This window comes from Ophidiomyces ophidiicola, assembly GCF_022830035.1.
Source record: "Ophidiomyces ophidiicola strain CBS 122913 chromosome Unknown scaffold_37, whole genome shotgun sequence".
Taxonomy (NCBI): Eukaryota; Fungi; Ascomycota; class Eurotiomycetes; order Onygenales; family Onygenaceae; genus Ophidiomyces; species Ophidiomyces ophidiicola.
The window spans coordinates 27,266-39,405 of NW_026054677.1; the positions used below are offsets into that span (position 1 = coordinate 27,266).

Below are 12,140 nucleotides of genomic sequence, written 5' to 3' on the forward strand. Positions count from 1 at the left end.
TCTTCTAATCCCGAGGGATTACCCCCAAGAGCTGCTGGAGTAAATCTGAAGTTGAGAGTAGGGACTAGGTCACTGCTGCGCAGAGGCCCTAGAATCAATGGACGAAGAGCGACAAATAGATGTCCAAAATATACCGCTGCCTCTTCTATGTTCGAAGAAGTCCACGCAATTGGACGTCACAACTCAATCGAACTATAGAGTGGCTTGTAAACCACGAGGATTAGCAAAGAAACGTTTTAGTAGAAAGTCTGTTTTAAAACTAAATGAACCTCAATCTGATCAGAAACGTAGGATGAGGCCTAGGAAAATGCGGACGCGAAAACCTCATGGGCTCATCATGTTACCCGATTTGAATCTAACACTTGCCTCAAGCAACTTTGGCTCTCTATGGTCTTATTCCTACATAGCTGCATCGTAGACATTCTTGTTAAGGCAATTCATATGTAATCGACAAATGTAAATCACAATGCAAAGTTTTCTCTATCAAGGTCGAGAATAGCCAAAATTCTAGATTGACTAGATGGCGAGTTCGGGGTTTGAAACTTAGGACAGAGGGCATCCACTCTGTGAATATCCAGCCAAAAACTCCATTTATACATGCAAAGTGCAAATCAATAAAAACGTCCCGGACGTGGAGCGGGAACAGATATCCCCCAAAAAATGCCGGAAAGAAAAAGGAACCCCCATAACCTAGTCGCCCAGTTCCCTACAAATTCCGAAATAGACGAAAAAGGGTAATATACTCCACAAGTAATTCATATGTCGAATTAATTCGGAGATTCATATGCTGCATCACACTGTGATTGGTGATGGCAATCAAAGGTCGTTAAGCTTCGTATTCCATTTCACATTGCAGCCATGTATTCAGCCAGACGGGTCGCGTAAAATGGTTGTAAGAGGAGAGGTGAGGAAAGAGCATCCGGTCTCACGTGGCCCTTGTTTTTGGACTGACATCCTGAGGTTCAGGGTGTTCACTACCTTTACGGGCGGTGCCGTTTTCGTCGCTCTCCTCGGCTAAATCTTCCAATCCAAATGCGCCGGCTTCAACATCGTAGGACCGCATCAAACCTTCCCGGTCACCCGACCCGTGGAAGTAGGTGATGCTTGAGGAGCTTCGCCTGTGATCCATACTTCTTCGGCTCTGTAAGGATCGCCGGGTTTGAATGCTAGCAATCCCATCGGTGGGCACGCCTCCCTCGTCATCAGGTTTTGCGTTGAGCATTGTGTGCCCATCAGGATCGGTGCGTGACAAGTTCAGTAAATAAACTCCGGCAAAAATTATAAGAAAACCGCATAGGAGTGAAATGGTGTTGACGCTATCAGTAGTGTTGAATCCATGGAATAGGATGAACGACGCACAAAGGGTAGCTGTTGTAAAGGTAACGTAATATAAGGGGTTGACACTATATATGTCGTCAGTAGGCAATATATACCAGGAAAGGTTATGTAGACATACATTGAGGTAGAGAATTGGCTTAAGGCTTTGTTGAAATAATTCATCTGGGTGAGGATGCAACAAACAACCACGATGACAAATACGTATGTTGATGGGTGCGAAAATTGATTGTTTCCAGCCAGAGTAAGTTTCAAGGCAATACCAAATGCCTTAACGGACATAACAGATACCGATCCAACGGTCGAGCAGATGGATATGTATATCATAGGGTTCTTTTTACCATATACCGGGGCCACCCGGTAAATCATCACAGTCGAAAAAATCGCAACCGCAAGACAATATAATAAGAAACCTGGGCATTCGAAAATTAGCATGCACAAAGGCTGAAATATAGCTAACACTAACCAGGTTGAAGTGCATAGCCCAGGATTTGCTCAATAGTCTCTATCTCTTCATCGGGTGGCGCATGTAGAACAATAATAACAGATCCAAGAAGCGACAAAGCACAGCCAAGTTTACCCAGAACCCCTAGCCGCTCGTGTAAGAAGTACGACCCTAGAACAGCACTGTACAAAATTAACACGCAGTAACTTGCGTTATTTTAACAACTCACGACTCACCCAATTAAGACGCTCAGAGCCCCCAAGGGCGTAACAAGAATGGCGGGTGCAAATGCATAGGCCGCAAAATTAGCAACCTCACCAACAATTACTGTTCATCTCAAGTAAGTACTTGCTTGTGGATAGGGCGGTTCAGGTTCGTACGCGTAATTATGCCGCCCCACCATATTGGGCTTCTTAAATAGGAAAACCCTTCGCCTTCGAATCCGTGCCTTTCAGAAGCTTCCATCAAGCCCTAGGGTATATTAGAATGCGCGACGCAGGGACACGGCCAGGCGAAGAATAACCAACCTTTTTCGTAATGACAAAACTGGTGCCTATGGAGCAGTCAGAAATCAGCGCGAAGTTCTTTCGTTTATTTTAGTGAACGTACCAATCGCCATGGTTGAAAGGACGGCCAGAGCTAGGCCTATATACCTAGATACCAGGTTAGGGCTCGTTCACCGAAATGTCAGTCCAGGTGTAATCATACTTGTCGGATACCATTGCGACAAAATTCTAGCCTTCCACCCCACGATGTTGGAAGTATTAAGTATGCGTCGCAACCCGTAAGAGATGCCTGGGGTACGGGTATAACTATCGCAAGGGCATCGATAGCAAAATTCCTGGGCAGAAATCGATCCAGCAATCCGTGTCGCAGGAGGGGTGCGAGGTAGGGCGGAGGAGGTAGTTCGTGTGAGTAATAGATAATAATACAGACAGTCCGAAACGAGCGACAAGTTGTGAGGCAGAGAAAATACTAAAAGGCGGCGACTTGGTAGAGGTTCAGATGGGTTGAGTTGAAGTGCAAAGGATGGGTGAGTGAAGAGGCGGAGCCGACAGAATAGTTAGGTGGTCCAGGCTGGACTGCAGCAGGTACAGCCATAGAACGAGGTGCTGTATGGGTGGGGAGATATGGCGATCAAAGTATGATGTTCAGGCCCCTGCACAATCAAGTCAGACGCTTGTTGCAGCGCTCAAGGCTTCGTGCACCACAGATCCTAGGAGTGGTCGAGGGCTCTGTCACTTCAGGCCAGATGGGCGGATGTTTCAGGGCGGCACTAGCGCCGGCTGGGGTTCGTCTGCAGCCGCGCGTCAGTGCAACGCCAGTCGTGCCGCCACGCTGCTGACATAATCTCGGCTAATTAGCCGCCAGGAGGTTAATAAACGCGTGGCAAAAATGCAGATTTCTTATTAAGGATATTCCATGAGACGTGGTGCACACGTCTCGCCTCGCTATCAGATATATATATACATCGCGTGTTTCCCCCATATTTAAAAATGATGACTTCAATCTAGGTGGCTCCTCCAAAATTCCTTTGGAAGAGGCTGGCGTTTATGAATAGCGATAAAAATAGAGCCCTGGAAACCATGCCCACCCCGCAACCTAAGACTAAAGCTCCTTCTTTATTGCTGGTGGGAGAAGCATATAGGCCACTAGCCTCTCGCAATAGTCGACGCCATCAAGCTACGATAGAGCCATGCATCTGTTAGTTTTATGCAACACTACCTGAGTGTTGGGACTTACATTCATTTCGCAACAACGAGGAACAGAACCGCTTTTGCAGTATCCTCGACTCGGAGCCTCTTGACCTGTAATATTTAGTTATTTCTCATTTACATTTTGATCTTTGTTGAAAACATACATTTTGTCCCGACCACAAGATCTGGGTTCACATCGTCATAATACTTCTCACAGCAATGGGGCGAGCGCTTCCCTGGGCACACCCAAATAGCATCAGAAAGCCGAAAGAGTATGGCTGCTGCAAGGATTGCAAAAAGAAGTTCCGCTTGGAAAAGTAGAAATGGATGCATTTTTACTAAATTAATGAATAAATAGACTCTTTGCCTTAAGAAGCACAGGGTTTGTTGACTCGAGGCGTTGCAGCTACCAACGACTGAATTGGGGCGGCCGACGACATGGCGACGATTGCGACAGAACCGGGCCTCAAGAAGTGGCTGGTGCGTTGTTGGAGGAAAGTGGCACTGATCAGAGGAAGCTGCGTGTCATTGCTGTTTGATGGAGCAACTCGATGTGCCTGATATCCTATGGATATTATTAGAAGGGGAACCGCATTTGTCTCCCCCACGCCAGGCCTATACGCATAGCTTGTTGTAACATCAACAACCGTCCCAACCGGCAATATTGTGCCATCATCATCTGTCTCCAACGACACCCATGAATGTCTCTATACATGGCTTGGTATCATGATTGGTCCAATACTGGCCCGGGATTGCCGAAGTGGCTACTTTTGCATCTGCAACTTCCTTTTGCTAGCCAGCCGTGTTTGTGATTTCCCGTCTGGCATGCTGCCTGCCGTGTGATGTCCTCCGTGGCCGCTGTCTTGCCTTGTGTGACCGACATGGGCTGCCGCTTCCCTCCCCAACGTAAACAACCACATATTCGCCGCTTCACTCCCTTTTATCTTTTCTTCTGTTCATTTCGGCCTTGATAACCAGAATGGCTCCTTTTCTTCGGCTCTTACTCGGCGTGTCTTGCTGTCTTGTCACCATCGTCTCGGCAATCTCGGACGTTAGTTCTGACACTCAGACTAGCTGTGCGGGCTACCGAGTTGTCAATGCTCATGACTCCGGCTCAATTCTCAGCTTAGACTTGCAGCTTGCTGGTCCACCGTGCGGGAAGCATGGCGAGGATTCTGAAAATCTTAGTCTCCGCGTGGAGTATCAAACCGGTATGCAATTCTGCAGAGCTAACACCAATGCTGTGCTAACATCTCCTTCCAAGAAAATCGTCTCCATGTCATGATACATGATTCCGAAAAGGACAGGTACCAAGTTCCAGACTCAGTCCTTCCACGTCCAGGTTCGAGACCTGGCTACAACAATACCAACTCCGCGCTGCGGTTCTCATACAACAGCGACCCGTTTTCGTTTGCCATTAAAAGAAAGGCCAGTCGTGAAGTTCTCTTTAATACCGATGGATATGATCTTATCTTTCAGCGCAAGTACATCCGTCTCCAAACGTCACTTCCCAATAATCCGTATTTGTACGGACTTGGCGAGCATAGTGATTCATTCCGTTTGAATACAACAAAATACTCAAGGACATTGTGGAATCGAGATGCGTTCGGCTTACCTAGCGGTACCAATCTATATGGCTCCCACCCTGTGTATTTTGAGCATAGGGCCAATAGTGGAACCCATGGCGTTTTCTTGCTTAATTCGAACGGAATGGATATAAACATTGATAAGACGGAAGACGGAAAGCAGTACCTGCAGTATAACGTCATTGGTGGTATAATTGATCTCTACTTTCTGGCCGGTTCCTCTCCAGAGAAGGTAGCGTCGCAGTATGGCGAGGTCGTTGGTATGCCTGCAATGATGCCATACTGGGCGTTAGGTGTAAGTTTTACATATTGTCTCTCGATGCAAAATGGGTTACCAAGAGACTGCTGACAATTGTAGTTCCATCAATGTCGTTATGGGTATAGAGATGCCTTCGAGGTCGCTGAAGTTGTTTATAACTACAGCCAGGCAAGGATTCCACTAGAGACAATGTGGACCGATATTGACTATATGGACCGGCGGAGAGTGTTCACACTTGACCCTGAAAGATTCTCGCTGAAAAAAATGCGTGTGTTAGTAAATCATCTCCACGAAAGCAACCAACGATACATCGTTATGGTGGACCCAGCAATCAGCTATTCCGATAATGGTGCCTTTAAGAGGGGCTCAGACAAAGATATATTTCTAAAATCAAGTAATGGGACTATCTACAAAGGTAACTTACCAAAGAAGACTTCATCATATGCAAAATCTAATGAGAGTAGGGGTCGTATGGCCTGGCGTAGCCGCCTATCCAGACTGGTTCCATCCTCGCTCCCAAAAGTACTGGAATGGCGAAATTGATCTATTTTTTGACGCTGATATTGGAGTCAATGTTGATGGCCTATGGATTGATATGAACGAAGCTGCCAATTTCTGCGATTGGCCCTGCGATGACCCAGAAGGCTGGGCTAGAAGGAATAACATCCCTCCCGAGCCACCTGAAGTTCGGCCCAATCCCAGGCCGCTTCCTAGTTTCCCACCAGTATTTCAACCGCCGCCTTCAGTGCCTGTTGCGTCTAAGAATCAAAAAAGGCCGAGCCCTTCCGTTCTTCGCTCCTTCGGTTCAGAATATGAAATTTACAATGCAGCTGGAGCCTTAAGCAACAAAACTATATCTACCGATGTGATCCATGCAAACGGAGTGACGGAGTACGATGCGCATAATCTTTATGGAACTAGTAAGTCATTTTTGCGCCAATTAGTTGTCTAAAAATTCAGACTAACAATTAATCTATAGTGATGAGCACCGCCACTCGTAGGGCGCTCCTTCATCGACAGCCAACAAAACGACCATTCATTGTCACCAGAAGCACGTTTGCTGGAGCTGGAGCGCACGTTGCCCATTGGTAAGCCTGCCTTGTGTTCTTATGTTCTTTGTCTAACATTTTTGGTGTTAGGTTTGGCGACAATCTAAGTACCTGGGATCATTATCGTTTATCGATTGCTCAGATGCTTGCATTTGCATCAATATTTCAAATGCCTATGGTCGGTTCCGATATTTGCGGGTTTGCAGGAACCGCAAGTGAGCAACTGTGTGCTAGGTGGGCAATGCTTGGCGCCTTTAATCCTTTTTTTCGAAATCACAACGATATCTCGAGCCCTGGCCAGGAGTTTTATCTTTGGGACTCTGTCGCTGAAGCAGCACGAAAGGCTATCGATATCAGATATAAGCTCCTCGATTATTTATATACTGCCCTTCATCGCCAGAGTGAGACAGGAAAGCCAGTCCTCAACCCTCTTTTCTATCTGTATCCCAAGGATGAAAAAACATTCTCTATCGATTTACAATTTTTCTATGGCGACGCCATTCTTGTCAGCCCAGTAACGAAGGAAAACTCCACGAGCGTCGACATATACCTCCCCGATGACATATTCTATGATTATTATACTGGAGCCCTCGTTCGCGGCGAAGGCGAATACTTAAAGCTCTCCAACATTTCTACTTCTTCCATACCTCTACATATTCGTGGTGGAACTATCATTCCTATGCGCTCGAAGAGTGCGAATACGACAACTGATCTGAGAAAACAGCCGTTTGAACTCTTCATCGCACCAGGTAAGGATGGAAATGCCTTTGGAAACCTATATATCGACGACGGCGACTCCCTATTCCAAAAAGGCATTCTTGATATCGATTTTGAGTACAGAGATGGCCTACTGAAGATGAATGGCAAGTTCAACTTTGAACTTGATGCAGCTGTGAAAATTGATACCATTACGGTGCTGGGGCTGAGCCCGCCATCAAACGTGCTAACGCCTGATGGAGATCAAGACTCAAAAAAGCTGGTTTTGAAAGTGGATATACCACTAACACAATCCAGAAGCGTTTCGATAGGATCTGGGAGTGTTACGTATATTTCAACATAAAAATTCACCGGGGTCTCGGGAACAGAACCTCTGCCAATTGGCACTTCGTTATGCATGAGAGTATTCACAAGGGAAACCTTTACTAATGTATCGCTGCCTGGGGTAGTATCATTTAATTTCAGCACTCCACAATCCGGCACTCTTTCTTTTGAATGCTGTTTTTGCTCCGATATGATTAGACCTTATATTTTCAGGGCGCGCTCTAGGCAGCCACATAAAATAAAGTATTAAACCAGAGTCTATCTTCGGCTATTGCAACTTAGTCATTAACACCTTGCTTGTTAATCACAAGCTAGCCTTTCCTCTAGATTCAAAAGGCTGAAGAACCACTAAACAACCAGCAGCAATGAATAAAGTACCACTAACGTACACTGGCACGGCAGTCTCCAAATTGGCGAACATAGCAATTATGGGTGCCATGATGCCGAAGATGCGATTCGCAGCTGCTGTTAGGGCATTTCCCGTCCCACGATCCTTTGTCGGGAAAATCTCAGGGGTGTAGGCATAGAGCACCGCGTACATAATATTGCTCATGAAGTTATACGCGCAGTTCCAACCCAGTAAAGAATTCGACGACGTTGCAGTAGTGGAGGCGAATAGAAATACACCAGTTAGCATAGTTGATACGGAAAGAGCTCCTTTGCGCCCAAATCGAGGTACTTCCACCAACACTCCACCAACAAGACAGCCTGGGACTCCAAGCACTGCGATGATGAGAGAGTTACGGTAAGTAATATATGTAGAGCTGTCTCCGAAGTCGACACCCCTAGTCGCTTGGATGTATGGCAAGAAGGCATTGTAGAGTGGAAACCCGAGACCGATGAATGCCCAAACGATAATGATTAGGGTCGTGGAGAACGCAAGCCGCCTTGTTGCAAAGAGACCCTTGACATGATCTAAGTTGATCTTCTCCAGCTTTCGATTGATTGCATTGGACGTTCCCGTTCCGCGCAGTGGGCCGAGACTCTTCAGATGATCTACTGTGAGCCAAGATGTAGTTCCATTGCGCCTGGCAACTTCATGAACAACGCGGACAGCTTCGTTGTCTTGACCACGACCCATCAGGTATTTTGGAGATTCAAACATGGTGAAACAGGCAAAACGCAAGAAAAACATTACCATCGACATGCCACCCATTGCGATTAGAAAGTAGCGCCATCCCATGTTAGCCGCGCGGGTGCAGTTGTCGTTTTCTTGGCAGGTGAGTTTGCCTAAAAGTGGCCATGCAACCAGATTTGCGATAACCTGAGCGAATGCCCAGTCGATAGATAGGATAGTTAAAAGGTATTGGTGGGAGCCAGGTAAAAATTCGAGAAAAATCGCCGAGTCCACCGGAAGGTTTCCACCAACCCCAATAGACCACAAGGCAGCAAAAGTCGCTATAGCGGCAAAATTGGGAGCACCGGCAGCGACAAGACCAAAAATTGAAGTTATCCCAATTGTTAAATTGAAAGCCCATCTTCTTCCATATATATCGCATCCAAACCCCCAAAATACGGCGCCAACCAACAATCCAATATTTTGTGAAAGTGTGAGGTATGGTGTGCGCGAAGGCTGGAACTCGTTCTTCACCGGTGTGAAAATGAGCGATGTCACAATTGGCCAAAGATTATCGCTAGCCCAACCGAAGCCAATCACAACAAATAGTTGCCATTGGTACCAGCCCATGCCGATGTCCTGCATCGCTTTATTAATCAGTCTGGCTTTGGCTTCATAGATTGGATCGGAAGCGCCTTCAAGAAGCTCCATGGTCAGGCCATCTTCAGAAAGAGATTCTTCAGAAACGGCATCCAGGCCATGCTGGTGTTTGGTGTTTTCTATGGTCGCAGCGGCGGCCATTGCGTCTCCGAACAGGAATGTCGCTATGCAGATATAGTAAAATTGCTGTGTATAAAGAGAATTTTTATGAAATGACAAAAATCAAAATTATCAACCAGAAAGACACGAAATGAGGAGTATCAATGTGAATGTGTATATTCGGCCTGGGTCGGACGAGTGTGCTTTATACGCTCAGGGTGAAAGAGGGATGCCACTGAGTTTTCCAGCCCTTCTTGCATCGGCCGGACCTGAATTGCAGCTGAGGCGGGTTTGTGTCACGCCTTCTTCCGTTAGGAGGGGTGATGATTCGTAGAACTGCACTGGCACCCTAGGTGAGAGGCATTGGTAGATCGGCAAGTGACTATGTATGGAGAAGTGAATCACAAGAGCCCGTAATTAATCCTAGACACCAGGCACTCCTGCATCGACACTGAACCACCAAGAGAACGTAAGGATGCAAAGAGGTTGGGTTTCTTTTGCGCGGTTGTTGTTTGATACAACCTTAAATAGCAACTGGGAAGCCAGGCAGCGGCCGACGTCATCCGGCCCCAATCCGGTCTAGCGTTCTGCGGCAGCGCTGGTAGGTTTGCCCCGCGTCTACGAAGTTCGTGGAGTTTGCTTTGTTTGCTTAGTCGCACTATCTAGCGGGTCTACATTATTCCGCCCCGCGACCCCTGCGACGGACTTTGAGAGTCAGGCAGAACCGCTTGTTTCTCAATGGATCATCAGGAGCTTGCGTACTAGACCCCAGATTCTGAAGCGTCTAAAGAAGAGGTTGGGTGAAAATAGCCATGGATTGTCATGTCTCGCTCTGATCGTCATAATAGTACATACATACATGCAGTCCCCATGGTTTCATACTGAGCAGGTGGGGGGCTTTCTGACTTTGGAAATACAATTTAGGAAAAAAAAAAGCTCATCGCATCCCACTTTCATATATTTAGATACCTCCTCCAGGGGTGTGATGCAACCCTTCACGACTCTTGGTGTCCTTCGAGAACTGGCCGGTCCGCATTTCTTGTTCGCCCTGTCTTTTGATCGCCTCGTTCTTTCGAAGACCGTCAGCATCGCTGGTCGCCTTGTCGATTACTGCACCTGTCGCGCCACGGATTTTCTCGCCCATACCCTAAAAAGAGGAATGTTAGCTACTGTAGCTGTTTCACGGTATGCCTACTTATCAAAAATGCCAGGAGCGCCTACATGAATGCCTGCTGCAACACTCTTCAATGCACCGGTTGCCCCGCCCGACTTTTGGGAAGAGTCGGTGGTCCCTGCGACACCTCCCGTGACTCCGTGCGGAGCGGTGTGCGTTCCTGTGGTAGTTCCCGTCGTCTGGTGGGTCCCGGTAGTTCCGCCGACAGTAGGATCAAGTCTATTATTACCGACGGAAGAATCGTGAGGCCTATTTCCATGAGAGGTACCGCCAATAGGGTGTGTAGTTCTTCCGGTGTCGCTGTCAACACGAGGGTCGACCTTGTTTGCTACTTTTGAATCGTGTGGCCCAGCGGTATGACCGGTAGTGGTACCGCTTGTCCCATAGGCACCTGTGGTAGGATGTGTTGTTCTGCCTCCAAGGTGCGATCGTCCGCTGTTGTCACTATCAACCCTTGGGTCAAGTTTGTTGGCAACGTTTGAGTCGTGGGGCCCAGATGTATGGCCTGCACTTGTGCCGACTCCTCCATATGCAGCCGTGGTGCCATGTTGTTGCGCTGTGCTGCCGCCAAGGTTTGATCGGCCCGTATCACTATCAACCCGAGGGTCAAGCTTGTTGGCAATGCTAGAGTCGTGGGGGCCAAGGTTTGTTCCGGAGCTTGCAGTAGTAGTACTATGCCCTGTGGTGCTGTCAACCCGTGGGTCCAACTTGTTGGCCAAGTTAGAAGAGTGAGGGCCAGCAGTACCAGCGGTACCTGTGGTCGTATGTGCCGCCATGCGAGGTTGTTCGGTCGAGTGCTGGGGGCCAAGGTTCGCCCCGGAGCTTGCAGTGGAAGTACTATGCCCTGTGGTGCTGTCAACCCGTGGGTCCAACTTGTTGGCCAAGTTAGAAGAGTGAGGGCCAGCAGTACCAGTGGTACCTGTGGTTGTATGCGCTGCCGTTCGAGGTTGTTCGCTCTCGTTGAATCTTGGGTCCAGTGTGTTTCCAATGCTGGAGGAGTGGGGTCCGTTGTTTGAGGAGATGTTGCTATTATATTGACCACCCTGTGTAGGGTCATTGCTCAAAGGATTCATTCCCCCGGTAGATGTATTGTTGTAGCTCATACTGAAGGTTGAAGTAGTAAATAAAGTAATAACGAAAGTTGATGATTGATTGCGCAAGCTAACTTAAAGATATAGTGAATTGTATTCAGTGTAGGTGGTGTGTAGTGAATAATTTCAAAAAGGATCTCACACTTTGACCTTTCTTATATATCTCAATAATGGCTGGTAAACAAGTTTCCCCCTTCGTCGTCAAAAATCGCTTTGTGAAGAGCCATGATGGCAGTGACGTCACCGAAAACCTTCGAACCCCGGAAGCTTTCAAAAATCGTCATTGCTTGGCAGTTGAATCAGGATTGCATGCTGGTGCGTTTCGCTCGTCTGGAAGGTGGCTCGAACAGAGACGGTATTTGCCCTGAATGAGCTCATATGGACCCAAAAAGGACTTGCCTGGCCACCCTTGGGACCGAGTATTTGGTTCGAAAACCGGTTTCCATTGCACAAGCTGAAACGGACATATTGTCTAGTGTCCACAAAGAACAGTATGCAGCTGACATTACTAAGACGTCATCGTCTATGTCGCGCATTTGGTCAACGTTCTGAAAGATTTTTTAGGATTCGAAAACCAAAGCAGCTGCGAAAGACATGACGTAAGGCCCTCATTCATGGGCCAAACAATATCAAGAAGAAACGCTAGT

General features: G+C 47.4%; 4 protein-coding genes across 4 annotated transcripts; 1 reads left to right on the top strand and 3 right to left on the bottom strand.

Annotated features, from left to right (window-relative positions):
• Window positions 1-925: 925 nt before the first annotated feature.
• Window positions 926-2,399, bottom strand: LOZ57_006160 (uncharacterized protein; the record flags this gene model as incomplete). The annotated part of the gene is made up of 7 exons (XM_049255181.1): window positions 926-1,403; window positions 1,457-1,748; window positions 1,802-1,962; window positions 2,017-2,107; window positions 2,161-2,251; window positions 2,308-2,333; window positions 2,390-2,399. 7 exons carry the CDS (start codon window positions 2,397-2,399, stop codon window positions 926-928), a joined length of 1,149 nt encoding a protein of 382 aa, XP_049105784.1.
• A 2,057-nt stretch (window positions 2,400-4,456) lies between these two features.
• LOZ57_006161 (uncharacterized protein) lies at window positions 4,457-7,431 on the top strand (the record flags this gene model as incomplete). Its single annotated transcript, XM_049255182.1, has 6 exons — window positions 4,457-4,688; window positions 4,742-5,358; window positions 5,422-5,737; window positions 5,787-6,242; window positions 6,302-6,410; window positions 6,462-7,431. The coding sequence occupies 6 exons, from the start codon at window positions 4,457-4,459 to the stop codon at window positions 7,429-7,431; spliced, it is 2,700 nt and encodes an 899-aa protein (XP_049105785.1).
• Window positions 7,432-7,716: 285 nt separating this feature from the next.
• LOZ57_006162 (uncharacterized protein) lies at window positions 7,717-9,270 on the bottom strand (the record flags this gene model as incomplete). Its single annotated transcript, XM_049255183.1, has 1 exon — window positions 7,717-9,270. One exon carries the CDS (start codon window positions 9,268-9,270, stop codon window positions 7,717-7,719), a length of 1,554 nt encoding a protein of 517 aa, XP_049105786.1.
• Window positions 9,271-10,189: 919 nt separating this feature from the next.
• On the bottom strand, window positions 10,190-11,505 carry LOZ57_006163 (uncharacterized protein; the record flags this gene model as incomplete). Its single annotated transcript, XM_049255184.1, has 2 exons — window positions 10,190-10,375; window positions 10,450-11,505. The coding sequence occupies 2 exons, from the start codon at window positions 11,503-11,505 to the stop codon at window positions 10,190-10,192; spliced, it is 1,242 nt and encodes a 413-aa protein (XP_049105787.1).
• Between the last annotated feature and the right edge of the window lie 635 nt (window positions 11,506-12,140).